This window comes from Terrapene carolina, unplaced genomic scaffold (genome assembly GCF_002925995.2).
Source record: "Terrapene carolina triunguis isolate 2854851 unplaced genomic scaffold, T_m_triunguis-2.0 Scaffold113, whole genome shotgun sequence".
NCBI classification, from domain to species: Eukaryota; Metazoa; Chordata; order Testudines; family Emydidae; genus Terrapene; species Terrapene triunguis.
In genome coordinates, this window is record NW_020664464.1 from 6136532 (window position 1) to 6153343 (window position 16812).

The following is a 16812-nucleotide window of genomic DNA, read 5'->3' on the forward strand; positions in this document are numbered from 1 at the left end:
AAAGCAACAATAGAACCCAGATGACAAGCAGTGAATTAAATCAGTAGGATCATCTAGCTCACAAACAGAAGAATTACTGGAACAGCACAATGGCCCAAATATTTTACTTGAATATACTGTTTCAAGCAGTGATCTCCACCAATTTTTTCAGTAAAAGAGGAAAAAACAAAGCACCTTAGCCACCGTGCGACACTATAGCGTGTGTGTGTGTGTGTGTGTGTGTGTGTGTGTGTGTGTGTGTGTAGGGTTTCTCTAACTGCCATCTGTCTCAAGAAGTTTCCACTCTATAGCATGAGAGTTGATCATCCTAATTTTTTTCCACACGACTAACTGCCAGCACTGTTCTTACTAAGCATCTAATCCTTCTTTCAATCTTCCTAAGCAAGTTACTTCAACAATATCCAGCAACAGTGAATTTCATAGATCAATCTATGGCAAAATTTGTAATGTGTGGTTACCTTAGTTCAATTATGCCAACTAAATTTCTGTGTTTAACCTGTGTGGGGAGCTTGCTCCCAATTATGATTGTCAGATATTTAAGCTTATTGCTATAAAAATATATTTGTTATGCTAATTGTGATGCTGGTAAACCAAGTGCCAGCTTTGGCCAAGGCCGTAGGCGTTAGCTCAAAACTGACAACCTCATAGCTGGAAACCAAACCAGCTCATATATAGGTTAGTTTTGTTCAAAATAGGTATTAGTCATATAAGAATGTATTTAGTATTTAGACTATCAAATGCCTGTAAGTTGCTGCACGCATTCATCTCATTTGTAATGTCTGTACTCCATGCTATTAAGAAATATGTACATTTTGGTTTGTAGCTTTGAAAACGTTTGTTCTGAACTTGTGAACCCAGCTATGGGAATCGTCCCCGCCCGTCCATCCAGGAGGACTATCAGAAATTAAATCAGCTTTGTTCATTGCCTCATCCATCCATAGAGAAGTATGTGCAGAGGGCCTCGTCCCATCGGTTTTAATGCTGGAAGGTGGAAATAAAAATAGTTGACATGAAGATTTTTCATCTCTTTGCTGTCTGAACTCTCACAGGGCTAGAAAGTCTCAACTGAGGCAGAGCCTGGGTCTGCCCTGAAAGACCTCTTGAATTGACAGATTACCACATCTCTGTCACCTTTGGGAATCATAGATAACTCACTTGTGTGTATATGCTTGCTTTAATCTGTAAATAATTTATTTCCCCTAGTAAATAAACTTTAATTAGTTCATTATAGAAATGGCAACAGGTGTTCGCTTTGGTGTGTGATCTCAGATATAAATTGAGTTGGGGTAAGTGACTGGTCTGTTAGGACTGGAAGCAACCTCAGTATGTGTGATTTTTGGTCTAAGCGACCATTTATCACTAAGTCCACTTGCCTGGGTGAAAGATAGTGTGGTTTGTAATATTGGTTTGGTTTGACTCAGGAGTGAAGACCAATGTAGCCATTGATATCTCAGTAAACAAAATATTTAAAAGAGATCATTAAAATCTTCTTGAAATTTTGGAAGTCAAGGAGAGCTTGCTAAATAAGAGCTATGTGTAGAGACTGGTGCATATTTGCCAATTAGAACAGTATAAGTGTTGTAAAGAACATTTTGTTGCTGAGAATGGGAACTACCACAAAGTTAAAGGGAGAGCTCAGGCTTTGGCCTTAATTTGGTTGAATTAGCATTCACTCAAGCCCCATTCAAGTTGCCAAGCCAATGAAGTACCTGCTGTGGAGAACTGGGAAATTTCTGGGGGGTTTTAAATGAAAGAATGAGACACTCAGTTTCTCCCCCTCACATTGTATTGTTATTCACCGGGGTGAAGGAGTTAACGTCTCTCTCTTCTAATGGGAAGAAACAATAGATCTAAGACCCTGGAAGCATGGAAACTTCAAAGACTATTACATCTGGATATGTCAGATGCTGTGGGGTACATGGAATATTCAAAGACTTTTGTATCGATAAACGCTCTAGGTCTTTGTCTTCCTGGCTCACTGGGTGGCTTTGGGGAACCAGGAATCCCTCGGAGTTTATTAATGCAAAGTCACTGTGCTGGTTATACAGCTACCCAGCCCTTTGAACCATTGACTGGTTTTATCTGTTTCAGAAGGACTGGGGGGAAAAAGACCCCTAACTGTATAAAGTGTCAGCCTGAACTGATTCTGTGACCCTCACTTGATCCACAAACTGACATGAGACTTTAACCAAGAGGACAAAACCCTGCTATAAGAGTTTGAAAGATTTTTGAAAGCTACCATGGTCTCCATATGGAAGATGGGCAACGCCTGGTAAGTTTAACATGAATGAAGACCATTTATTGTTTTGTTGTATGTTTTCTCTGTAATGCTTTTGTCCTAAATAAATGAACTGTGCTTCATGAAAGCTGACTGGTCACTGGTAACACTGTCAAAGCCCTTGAGAGACACCAGAATAGCAGGCACTAAAGTAAGATCAGACCTGCTGGAATAAACACAACCCTAAAACACTATTCTGGAGGGAGAGGAACACGAGTTCCTGCCCCATAGAGTGCTCTTGAGGGGACAGAAGTGCAATTAAACATGGAACTGATACATCTACAATTCCCTGATCTTTATATCACATATATAAAAATTATGCATTTAACTATCTTGTTTTTCGTCAGTTGATGTTCATTCACCCTTCTGTACTGATAAGCATCTGGTTTTCTGAGGGGGAGGTTTCCCGGGAGCGGGGGTGGGAACCCTCCTGCCTATCTGTAGCTGTGGTTTATTTGGCTGCCTTACACTGCCACATGTTTACAATGAGGAAGAGGGAAACATTTAACTTTTGTGAACTGCTGTTGGAGTAACCACAATTCAGAATGTGACAGCAGCAGAACATGACAAATGCAATGAGCAAGCTAGGGTCACAGTAACCCACAACCTGTATTGAGGTTGACTAATTTTAAAAATATAGTTTGTAGAACTGCTCTGAAAACAGAGTTGGCCTTTCAAATAGAACGTGTGTCAGTTAGATGGGATGTTAGAGCAAGGTACCTGTATTCTGCTGTGCAGCTATACTTGTTATCTAATTAGCAAGACACTGACAGAAAACTCTTCAGGACTTGTGTAATCTAGATGTTTAGGCTGTGCCCATCAGTGTAGGAGCTGAGACTATGTCTACACTGCCCCACAGTTTGGACTATGGGGTGCGAACAGAAGTGTGCACCAAAATGCTGCACTTTAACTCCCCCATGTGGATGCTGCAGGTGTGAACTTAGATTCCTAGTTCACATGAATGTAGTCCTGTTTGAAAATGAACACGTTAACGCAAACTAGGTTATTTTTTAATTTGTGCCTGCAGCATCCACACGGGGGAGTTACAATGTAGCATTTTGGTGTGCACTGCTATTCATTCCCTCATAGTTTGAACCTGAGGCTGCGTAGACAAGCTGTAATGTCTTACAAATATTAGAACTATGAAATAGCAACCTCTCTTTTCCTCCCCATAGATGTAAGGGGAAGAGGAACAGTTAATTGTTTTGTTTGTAATATTTGCATTTTTGTTACTTAAAATATTTTATTTAGTTTTGTGACATTTTAAAAAAACCTATCCAGAGCTTTCTTCAAACAATATGTCAAAAATACAGTAATAGTACATGCATAAACACAGCAGCCACCATAACACCAGAAAAAAATCTCCAAAAGCCTAAGAAGAAACTTGGGGATGGGGAACAATAAGAGACTGACCCACAAGACAGACACAAGACAGACATTTTTCATGGGTATATATTTAAAAACAAAAGAAAACTGGTATTGCCAGGCCTTCAGAGCCAGCAGTAAGGAGTCCAAACATTAGAGCTGGTCAAAAAATTTCGGATGGAATATTTTTCCACTGGAAAATGCCAATTCCTCAAAATCTAATCAATTTCCTACACAATGGAAAATTTGGCCTCTGCCCAGCTCTACCAACCATAAATGAAATGTGGCTGAGATAGGAAATTCAGTAGTCTAGCTGAGAAGACGGTTCTGTATGAATGCATTCTCACTGTGGGTCTAAACCACACTAGTATTTTAAATATATTAGACAGATTTTGAAACTTCCTGATTCAACTATCAAATTATTATGCACTCTACTAATCATAGAACTGGAAGGGGCCTTGAGAGGTCATCTAGTCCAGTCCCCTGCACTCGTGGCAGGACTAAGTATTATCTAGACCATCCCTGACAGGTGTTTGTCTAACCTGCTCTTAAAAATTTCCAATCATGGAGAGTCCACAACCTCCCTAGGCAATTTATTCCAGTGCTTAGCCACCCTGACAGTTAGGAAGTTTTTCCTAATGTCCAACCTAAACCTCCCTTGCCGCAATTTAAGTTCATTGCTTCTTGTCCGATCCTCAGAGGTTAAGAAGAACAATTTTTCTCCCTCCTCCTTGTCACAACCTTTTATCTACTTGAAGGCATGTACTTGTGGCATACTAATGAAAGATAAGTGCCTTTAAACACTAAGCAGTAAATAAAATCTATTACTCCCCTTAACAATTCTGATGACATATGAATGTTTGAAGGTAAGGCACTTCCCCACTTGCCATGCCACTAATTAAAACAAAACCAAAAACATTAATCATTCCTGATTTTAGTCAAGACCGTTTTCCTGGAGTTTTGAAGTGTGTGTGCGGGTAAAGCTTAAGTTCTATGTAAAACAAAACCCAAAGGCAAGATCTAGCGATTAGTGCTGTTTTTATATTCCATATGGAAGGCCAAAGTCTGATTCTTAGTTGTGTTCTTTCATGTCTTGGCCAACCAAAGGCCAGGGTGATGTCCTCAGTAGGGGTGTCTGGAAAACAAGAATTCCATTTTATGAAAAAGGTTTCAAAATTTGTCTTTTTTCTGGTCTGAATCAGAGAGAGCAGGGACTTGAATCTGAATCTCCCACATCTCAGGTGAGTGCCCTAATAACTGAGCTATAGGGTAATTCCTACACTGCAACGTCAGCCCAGGATCAGTAGAACTCAAGTTACGAGACCCTGTGTTTATTAACCTAAGGCTTGAGCATCTACACACATTTGTAACTGAAGTTTAGGAATTGTTGAACCCTAGATCCCAACCTGAGTTCCAGCATCCTGCATTATGTGGGTCTAAGGGCTTGTCTACACTTACCGGGGGATCGACACGTGGTGATCGATGATGCATCGACAGTCCATTTAGCGGGTCTACTGAAGACCCGCTAAATCAACCACAGATCACTCTCCTGTCAACTCCTGTACTCGACCTGAATGAGACATGCAAGGGGAGTCGACGGGAGAGCGTCTCCTATCGACATAGCGTAGTGTGGACCCCACGGTAAGTAGATCTAAGTACGTCGACTTCAGCTACATTATTCATGTAGCTGAAGTTGCATAACTTGGATCGATCTCCCCCCATAGTGTAGACAAGGCCTGAGTCCAACCAACTATAATCTAGACTTCCTAGCACTCTCCCAAAATGTGGCTGCTCGAGCTCTTTGTTGGTGGTGCAGTGTGGGAAAACTTGACTGTCCACCAAACTTGACTACCTAGAGGACAAAAAAAGCCTGTGGGATTGTGGATTACTTTTGGCGGACTGCCAGAGCACGCATCCTGTGAGGCTGCATCTACACTGCAAAGCAACAGGGCTTGATCCTGGGTCTTTTCTTGACAGCTGTGAAATAAGTCTTGGAGAGTTGCGGGATTAAGTAGTATGGAAACCCAGCCCAGCAGCCCTTGTTGGGTTTTTAAAAGAAACAAGTCCCCAGTTTAAAATTATCTTCTAAACCAGGAAATTGATGTGCTTATTGAAACCATGGTATCAACATTATGCTCACCATGGATAAATTTGGCTCCACATTCATGCATGTAAAGAATTACATCAACCACTAGGACAGCCCCTCACTACAACTCAGATTCACTCTCACCTAAGTGAGATACATTCTTATCAACCACCACCCCTTCTGCAATCACTCTACATGACTCAACAACAGCTGGAAGAAAACAGCATGGGAGGCACAAAATTTCACAGGAAACAATAGTATTTTCATTCATCACATTCAATTAACATATGAGAATTAACTAAATAACTGGGCATACTGGCAGAGATACATGAAAGTTCACCCATACTCTGTGTTGTATATATCTTAGTGCAAACAAATACATTTTTTAATTTATTTCCTTGGGTTTTTAAAAAACTAAGTGTTCTGAAGCATTTGATTTTCTCTCCACGCTAAAAAACACTGCAAACAATAAAAGTGAGTGACAGATTCTGTTGCTGAAAGTGGCACATCAAGTAAACCTTTCTTTCAAGTGATGATTGTAACATTTAGATTGTGGATTATTGGCCGATAACGTATTTACATACCACTGCTTACCTTTGCCTACCTGTCAAATATCTAGTTGAAACAACCCAAGTGACTCATTTTATACTTTCTTTGGTATCTTGTATGACAAACATCAAAAGGATTATTAATATAGAGATTACATGCTTGTTAAAATACCCAAGTAAATTAAATAAAGGTACACACATTTCTTCAAGAAACATAATCCCCTTGATATAGCAAGAGTAACAGACCTGTAAAAGAAATATTTGGGAGAGCATGATGCAGTCAGGAAGTACTTTTCATAACATACAGACTGTGGCAGCCAATAAAAGAGAAAGTGCCTAGAGACTTAATCACCACTGGGATTATAAGGCAAAGAGATGGGGAAAATGGAGGATCTAAAACAACTGTCGGTTCCCATGCAAAGGCACATCAATGACTAAATGTTGCAAAATGTAATCTCCCAGTTTGGTTAAATAGATGCCATAGGGCAAGTGCCTTCCTATGAAAATGGTTTCAAAGAACTCAAGTAGCAGATAGACATGATGAAGCTAGTTAGCAATTGAAGCGATTTTGATTCATTACACTTAATGTAGTCATTAAATTGGCTATACTGGCACTACCAACCTTAGTATATTCTATGTTTTGTCTAGAAATTTAAGACATGTGGTCATAAAACACACATTTTATTTCTAGGTGTAATAAAGTCATTACTTCAAATTTCATAGCTGTCTCCAAATAATCTGGAAACATTAAGGTAAGAACAGGGAGTTAGCCTCACAAATTTGCCTCCTGATCTTAGGGTCGTGGGGGGCAAAGGATGTCAGGTGCAGGAGTTGCTTAGTTTCAGAAATTCAGGTTAAAAATGACATCTGCCATTTTATAATACTGAGCTTTCAATGTAAATATTCCATTTTTGAATCTTGCTTAGCAGTATCGATCAATTTGGAAAGGCTTTGGTGTACAGCAGAGAGAATATGCTAACATCATACAGCAGAAGAAAAGAGGGGAGACAATTCCTTCTTAGGAGGGATATTTAATATTTTAGTGTCGCCTGCCCTGTTTTATTCACTACTGTTTGTAGTTTTTTCCCCTAAAAAGTGTTTTCCCCTACTGATTGTTCATTTCACAAACCTTACTATCCTCTCTCTCTCCTAAAGATTTCAACGAGGTCTGATCCATCTGGCAGATTGCATTATAGACAACAATGGCAGAAAAATAGAAAAACGTTTTGGAGTGGTGTTAGCTCACTGTGGCCAAAAAGCCAGCAGGGGGAGCACAAGACACTGTTTTTCTGTAGGCAACGAATTTAATGGCTACTGTTTTTAGAAAGTAAATGGCATTACTCGGTGACTGATAGACTGATTCCAAAGGACCCTGCACATCAGATAATTATAAAATAGATTAAAATGTGGTTGTATAGTACTAGACACTCTCATATATTTTGCATATTTAAAAAAATGAAATGAAAAAATCAGTACAACACACTTAAGTAATATAATTATTACAAGCCCTGATTTAACAGGTCATGTGGGATATTTATATATTTCTAAAGCATCCAGAGTCCTTGAAAGTGTACACATTAAAGAATGTTAAAGACAAGAAACTTATTTCTTTGACAAAACCCCTCCATATTCCTACGAGTCAATCTCAGCTTCCAAATCAGAACATTTGACTATATAATGTTTGGCACATTAAATTATGTAAGGTAGGAGATACAGACGCCCATGTTGTTGAATCCATATTTCATAAGGAACATAAGGATGGTCATACTGGGTCAGATCAAAGGTCCATCTAGCCCAGTATCCTGTCTTCCAACAATGGCCAATGCCAGATGCCCCAGAGGGAATGAACTGAACAGGTAATCATCAAGTGATCCATCCCGTCGCCCATACCCAGCTTCTGGCACACAAACAGCAGCTAGGGACACCATCCCTGCCCATCCTGGCTAATAGCCATTGATGGATCTATCCTCCATGAATTTATCTAGTTCTTTTTTGAACCCTGTTATAGTCTTAGCCTTGACAACAACTTCTGGCAAGGAGTTCCAGAGGTTGACTGTGTGTTGTGTGAAAAAATACTTCCTTTTGTTTGTTTTAAACCTGCTGCCTATTAATTTCATTTGGTGAGCCCTAGTTCTTGTGTTACTAGAAGGAGTAAATAACACTTTCTTCTTTACTTTCTCCATACCAGTCATCTTTTTTCCAAGCTGAAAAGTCCCAGTTTTATTAATCTCTCCTCACATGGCAGCCATTCCATACTCCAAATCACTTTTGTTGCCCTTTTCTGAACCTTTTCCAATTCCAATATATCTTTTTTGAGCCGGGGCAACCACATCTGCATGCAGTAGTCATGATGTGGGAGTACCATGGATTTATATAGCAGTAATATGATATTTTCTGTCTTATTATCTATCCCTTTCTTAATGATTGCCAACATTTTGTTCGCTTTTTTGACTGCCGCTGCACATTGAGTGGATGTTTTCAGAGAACTATCCACAATGACGCCAAGATCTCTTGAGTGGTAACAGCTAATTTAGACCCCATCATTTTATATGTATAGTTGGGATTATGTTTTCCAATATGCATTACTTTGCATTTATCAACATTAAATTTCATCTGCCATTTTGTTGCCCAGTTACCCAGTTTTGTGAGATCTTTTTGTAGCTCTTCGCAGTCTGCCTGGGACTTAACTATCTTGAGTAGTTTTGTATCATCTGCAAATTTTGCCACCTCACGGTTTACCCCTTTTTCCAGATCACTTATGAATATGTTGAATAGGACTGGGCCCAGTCCAGACCCCTATATTCACTGGATCCCCCTTGTCCACGTGCTTGTTGACCCCCTCAAAGAATTCTAGTAGAGTAGTGAGGCATGATTTCCCTTTACAAAAACCATGTTGACTATTCCCCAACAAATTATGTTCATCTATGTGTCTGACAATTTTGTTCTTTACTATAGTTTCAACCAGTTAGCCCAATACTGAAGTCAGGCTTACCGGCCTGTAATTGCCAGGGTCACCTCTGGAGCCCTTTTTAAAAATTGGCGTCACATTAGCTATCTCCAGTCATTTGGTACAGAAGCTAATTTAAATGATAGGTTACAGACTACAGTTAGTAGTCCTGCAATTTCATATTTGAATTCCTTCAGAACTCTTGGATGTATATCATCTAGTTCTGGTGTCTTATTACTGTTTAGTTTATCAGTTTGTTCAAAAACGTCCTGTAATGACACCTTAATCTGGGACAGTGCCTCAGATTTGTCACCTAAAAAGAATGGGTCAGGTTTGGGAATCTCTCTCACATCCTCAATTGTGAAGACCGATGCAAAGAATTCATTTAGTTTCTCTGCAATGTCCTTATCGTCCTTACGTGCTCCTTTAGCATCTCGATCGTCCAGTGGCCCCACTGAAATGTTTATTGTAAACACACGGGAGTATTTATTTGATTAAAAACTCTTTCATTAGAATTATTATTCTCTCATCTTTCAAGAAAATACTTGAGTTTCCCTTTAATACTACTAGAGAGAACTTATATAGTCATTTTCCACTGAAGATTTCAACAATCAATTTAAACACCTGTTAAAAAGTATTGTTGATATATCAACCAAAAAACAAGGGCAGAAAACATCCTTTTTAATGAAGACCTCATAAAACACTAATACTTGTTAGAACAACAGGTTTCTATACACCAACAACTGTAAAAAATAAAAAAACCAATAAGGGACCTGATAAAATAAATGTTAAATAAGTTACAAATATCTGCCAAAACAATGATCTAAATTGCCAGTTTACTGGATGAGAAATTTTAGAATTATTTTTGGACTGTATGCTATTTGGGGCAGAGATTCTTTCAACTGGGCAGTAACAGTTGTCCAATAGCACTTCTCGCCCTTCCCTGCATTTTGGTTCCCTCTCCTTTTAAATGTTCTTGCTAGTCTTATGATTTCAAGAATTTACCCCCTTATCTTGAATGCTTATGAAATCCCCTCCTACCTATACCACAATGTTACTCAGAGAAGCCATGGAAAGACGATCTCTCTATGCATCTGTGACACGCATTGTCTAGTTATCATGAAATACAGCAACACTTGTTGGACTGCATTTCATGAACCTATAGCCCAACAAACATTCTCAGTCCACCAACATCCTTTCAGGCACTATACTACATTTACAGAAGCTTTACACTTTGTACCCTGGAATTACTACAGTGATGGGCACTTTACTGAAAGGACAGTCAACTTAAACTTGACAGAAGTGAGATTTTTGACACCTAATATTATTATAGCTGAAAGATGTTGGAGGAAAAACATTTTTAAAAATGTGAAGATGTGATCATAAAACCACAAAAATCTGCAAGAGAACTGAGGGACTTTTGCATTCGAAAAATAAACTAGATTTCAAGTTGACCGTCTCCATTTAAAGCACTGATATGACGATATCAGTGAAGCCAGGACTAAATTGCCAGGGCCACACACAACATGGCAGGAGCTGCACAAGCTTCCCTACACAGCTCTGCCAAGGCACTACCATCTTGACCTAAGGCATCTTAGTTATTCAAGTGATTTCAGAAGATGATGTTAGAGTAAGCAAGGTGTGATGGGTTCGTATTACCAATTAGTCCCTTCTGATTTTGGGCAAGTGAACATAAAGCCAACAATATTCATTTTTCTTCTTTGCACTCACAGGGTACTGCCTGTGAGCTGTGCAATTCTTCCTTGAATAAACCTAACTAGGAGTGCTGTATAACAGTCTGAAGTTGGTGAGTGGGAAGCTAACATTCTTGGACTTCTTGGTTTAAATATTTACAATTAAGACCCATTGTCAATTTCAATAGTACCCTATATCTGTAAATCTAAACTGAAACCTGAAAACACTACCCATGAAATATAGACTAAAAAAGCCATTCAGTAATATTTAACTGCAACTTTAGAGAGTGCTGTAAAAAGTTACGTTCGCTCACTTGTACAGTCTGTTCACACCAATAAGGACGCGACACTGAAGTTGATGAAGTTACTCTAATTTATACCAGTTGTGGGTCTTGCCCTAAGTAAATACTACTCCTCAACAAGTTAGGGCTTAAAAATTTCCAAAAAGAAGTCGATTTCAATTTACAGAATGTTACCATAGAAGAATACCCAAGATTTTAATAATAATCGGGCTACAAATCCATTCCTCCAAACACAAGTGATAAGCCTAAATAAGGCAACGCCTTGGAGCATATTTTTGCAGATATTTGTACCTGTTGCCATGAGCAGAGAGTAATACTGCTGTCTATGTTGTATGAGAGGCTGGGAGGTTGTATGAGACAAGGCTGTTTCTGAGGGGAGAAGGCTGAATAAACCTTCCCACTGGCAAGTAATGCAATGTACTGATACAATGACTCTTTCCACCATTAAACATTGCAATGAACATCAGTTAAAACTGAACAAAGAAGAAAGTGATTAATTAGAGGACTATCCCCATAGCTCTGGCATGCCACACTCCTTAGTGAGGGTTTATAGTGATAATTTATTGATATTTTATCTCTCTGGATTGCTGACACAGGAGAAAAGGAATAGCTGGGTACTTATGGCTAAAATTATAACAATGGTTTAAATCAGACACTATTGCTGTTGCATGCCCTTATTAAGTAATCAGATAACTCAGTCATTCTTTTACAACAGTTTCACAGATATGGAATGCAAACCTCCACTGCTGTATGACTCTATAGCTGATCTTGTATCAAACCATTCCACTGCCATGTGGTTAGAAACTCACTGCTGGTAATTATATCAGCAGGGGGCAATAAGCAAGGTAGAGCTCCTGAAGCAACAACTCAGTGAACATGGGCCTTTTCTATTGCCAAGACCCAATCTCCTGCTCCATATCTACCAAAATGGCTAGATACATTTACAGCAGGATAGCAAAGATCAATACACTATAATAACAAGGCAGCATACATGAAGAGACAATTGTACAGATGCACCGCCCATGCCAATGCACTTCTGAACAATCACCACATGTAAAGTTGTTTTAAAAGGGAAAGCATCAATATTTGTATACTGTGGACTGAAACTTACGTAAGAAATTGTTGAGGTTCAAAACAAGAAAGGGCCTCTTCATAGTATGGTTATAATAGATTGGAAGATACCTTAAAAAATATTGACTTAACGTCTTTGGGAGGAATCAAATCCCTGAATATATTTGCCAGTCAAATCAATTATTTTCTGTAGTAAGACACTGGGCTTTCTTTAATTCCATGACTTACTTTTAGAACAACCTCACAATTACCATTTGTCAAGTGCCTTCCTACCTTTCCTTTTAACGTATTATTAAAAAGCAACCTGTACAGTGAAGCACTGAAGATGCAGATGTAACGCTGACAGACCCCGGTCGTTGGCAACCGGGATCGAACCGGGGACCTCTGGAGCTTAGGGCATGAGCCTCTACCACATGAGCTAAAAGCCAACTGGCTGTTAGCTAAGTCTGTAGAGCAGACTCATTTTCTCTCTTTTTTTTTAAGTGGTCTTGGTGTTATTAAATGGGACAGAACACCACACCCAAGGAGGTGTGTGGGTTACACAGATACAGAAAAAGAGGAAGGACAGTCCAGTAGTTAGGACTCTAACCTAGGATTTGGGAAGACCGGATTCAATTCTCTACTTTGGCACTGACTTCCTGTATGACCTTGAGCAAGTTAGATCTCTGAGCCACAGAGATTTAAAATGTAAATGGAGAGAATAGCACTTCCCTACCTTATAGGGGTGTTGTAGAGTAATTACATTAAAGATAGTGAGGTGCTCAAATACTATGGCAATGGGGGCCATATAAGCACAATAGATAGACCACTTGCTTCTGTGTTTCCTTTTTAATTATGATCTATTTTGTATGTTACCAACATGTGCATTTAGCAATGTCATCTCTTTGTGTCAGGAACACATGGGTTCAGTGCCTTATTGATACACAGGTATTGGTGATGGCATTTTACCTAGGGAACAGTGCTGTGCACATTTACATTGTATGTAAATGATAAGCAATAATAGTACTCTCATGGCATACAAAATCGGGTGCCAATAAGGTCAAAGAGTATGCTTTAAAACGGTATCAAGCAACAAAGGGAACCCAAACCCAAACAGTAAAATACTGAACAAAGAAAAGCAATCAGGATAGAGAGGATACTTATACATTGATTGCATGAAGCAGGTGGGTGGTTTTTGTTTGTTTGAAAAAATCCTAAAATGCAGTTTATTCCCAATTTACTTAAGTGATCTGAAGAAATTCTCTGCTACTTTGAACATGTTAATTTACATATTTCACATGGCTCACTGAAATAATCATGCTTCTAGTACAGGAGGCAAGGTATTACTTTTACTATTTATTAGCTTCATTTATTCACATTGATGACCTGGAGACTGATGACAGATCTCCAATTGTGAAACAGCAAGTAAAAGAATAAATATAATTAAAAACCCCAAGGTCACTACAACACAAGATGCGCTTTGCCCATTTATTTTGATGTATGTAAATTTATTTTAATTATTTAAATTGTTAAATTTAATTATTTGTTTCAGTACTTGAAAGTATACTAGTAAATGTTCTGTGGTATATTTTGCAAGAGTAATGAGATACAGTTCTTTCAAATATTGGGAAGAGAAAAAAGCAATACTGTTATCTTTTAAGTGAAATATACAATGTAAATACTTTAACTGTTGGTTGTTCTCACAACCATCTGAGTTCTGCACTACTTTTAAAGTAGCAAGTCAGTAAATTCACTTCAGTGAAGTGCCTGTAACATTGCATCTGCTAGGTTATTGTGAAACACCAAGGAATAAATTTTAGAAATTGCTTTCCAGATTTGCTTCACCACCTCAATTTCTCATATCAAAACAGGTCTCACCTTTGGCCCATGAGATGATTTCTTCTTCACTTCAGAAGAAGACAGGGAGTTACTGGGAAGGTTGGGGAGATGAAGGCTGTGTCCCGAAGAGACTGATGTGCCATCTGACATTACCATGATCTGTCATGAGAGGGGGAAATTAATGTACTGGTTAAATATCATAAAATACTATGTAAGGAATTAGTAATCATTTTGGGAGTGGAGATACTGCAAAATCTCCAACATAAACAGCAATCTTGTTTTCCTCAATAGGTGTTGGATTATTTAAAAAAATTCCCATCCTCCATGCCCATATGTAAAAATCTGCACACACACAAAAAACCTTCAAAAACATGCCCAGTTTATATTAGAGTGAGTATTTTTTACATGTAAACCTGATGAAAAAAACCTGACGTCTCTTGGTTCGGATTAAAACCCAATTTGTACCCCCAATTCCATGTCATCTATAACATTCAACACTTTTGAAAGAAATCAGTTTAATCTACTTGAGGCAGAAAGGCCTGCACTTATTGCCATCCCAGTAAGCAATATAAATGTGAATCAGTCTTTCAGGAGTCTTGACTACTGAATAAAGCATTGTGATGTAAAATGTATTGATGATGCAACTGATGCTGGTTAAATTTAGTACCTGAAAGAGTTAAGTGCCTTGGTTCTAAAATCCTTTAAGGGAGAGAATCCATCTTCCTAGTCAGACAGGCAAGATGCATCTATGCTGACTACTGAATCTGGCCTGATCTTGGAGGGTATATGTTATTGGGTAACATATAATCTATTTGCTAAGCTATGTATGATAAATAGGTAAACCAACCAACCAAACATATGGTAGCATCTTAAGGTACTTTTGCAATGAAGCAACTATGGAGCTAACTGCATTTATGTATTAAAACTAATGGGACATCAATTGATGCAAGTGAGGTGTTAAGGGTCAGAACTTTAACTATGGCTAGTTGGAATACCACACCCAGGCAGGGGTTGAAACCTTACAAATATGGTCTTGAACACAGATGGGTGGAACACACACTTTGCCTCTACTATACATCACACAGTGGAGCTGGTCAGGTCTGCAAAGAGCATGGTTAATTCAAGTTCTCTCTTTTGAATCAGAGTCCACATTACAACATTATAAGCAAATATCCTTCTTTCTGGGGAATGTCATTTGTGCTAGCATCAGTTTATCTTCATTTTCATCCTCCAAGCCCCTTCTATAACATTGGTCTTGCTAGCTAAAACATAACGTTAAGAAAAAGTTTAGGCTGTGAACACTTTCTTTTGAAACTTAGCACATTTCCTTGAAGCTTAAATTAAGGAAGGAGACAGGCCTAGGGTTCAGATGAAGGGCTACTTCTCAAAGAGTTCAGCTGATAAAACATGGTGCCCTTTACTTAGTCGGGAAAACCACTATGTTGCATTTATGAGCACTTTCTTTGGAAAACACTTTGAAATCCCATAGCCATTGAGGGTATGTCTTCATTGCTGCGTTAGCTCAGGCTGTAGCATGGATGTTGTCCCTTGCTCCCCAACGTTCACACAGAACATCCATTGACCCAGGCTTGAGGGTATTTTAAGCCTGCACTAACATATATAGCTGAGGATATAGGCTTGATATAGGGTTTTGCCTCAACCTGGGCTGGCAATCTGCTTACTTTGAAGTGAGGGTGCAAACTAATCAAGGAGTGCTGACACGCCTTCAGTGCCTTCCCACCATTCCACCTGGGTCGTATTTCTTCCCCTCTACCTACTCCCCTCTTCTGCACTGGAACTCACCTACAAGTTTATATGGTGAAATCAGCCTTTAAACCCCATGCATGCCTACTACATTTCTGCTGCGCTTTCACAGCACTCTCACACACAGTCTGAGAAATCCTCTTCCCGGTGTGCTGCCAGCTGTCCAGATGCTGACATGACGGTTCTGATGAACCTCTGGTGTGAGATCACTAAGACCCATGATTCGGGGAGATGTAGCCAAGATGAGCAGTTCTAAGAGGAAATCTCCAAGAATTTGACAGCAGAAGGAATTCAGTGGAAGGCATCTCAGTGCAGGGAGAAACAACAAAACTTTGAAGATTGCATATAGGAAGGTCCTGGATCACAACTCCACAACCAGAAAATCACCATAAACATGCCTGTTTCGTTGCCAAAGTCAATGAAAGAAAAGTTGAACAAGGCTCAAACCTTTTAAAACTCCACCCTGGAACCAATAAGCTCATATTTTCAACAGTTAAAATAACTTAAGGTCAAAAGTACTGAGATAGACTTGATTTTAACTAAAACAAACAAGAAAAAAAATGTGCCCCAACATTCAACCACCATTCCTATACATTAAAAACTAAAGGGGAATTAAAGCTCTTGGATCTTCTAAACTATGTGTTGGACACTAAAGCAAATGTTAATCATATAGTTTAAATAAACTCAATTCAATTACTTAAATCATGCAGAGCAAAAGATTAAAGATAATCCTTTGCCTAAAGGAACACTATACCTAACGTTGGTCCTTGAGAGGCTCCAGCTTCCCCAACTAGTACATTTTTTTTCATTACAGTAGATTATTTACAGGAGATTCAGAATATATACTTCATGCAGTAGAAGCAATTAAGGGACTACTTGTTCAAAATATAGGGACCTATTGTAATCTCAGATAGCACTAAGTGATAAGTATATAATGAA

At 38.8% G+C, this 16812-nt stretch overlaps 1 protein-coding gene across 1 annotated transcript in view; it reads right to left on the reverse strand.

Moving 5' to 3' along the window:
- Positions 1-16812, reverse strand: part of MLLT3 (MLLT3 super elongation complex subunit) — a 208000-nt gene that overhangs the window by 57209 nt on the left and 133979 nt on the right. Inside the window, exon 5 of the mRNA XM_024193138.2 lies at positions 14149-14268. Within this exon, the coding sequence (XP_024048906.1) occupies positions 14149-14268 (120 nt within the window). The remainder of the gene's footprint in view (positions 1-14148; positions 14269-16812) is intronic.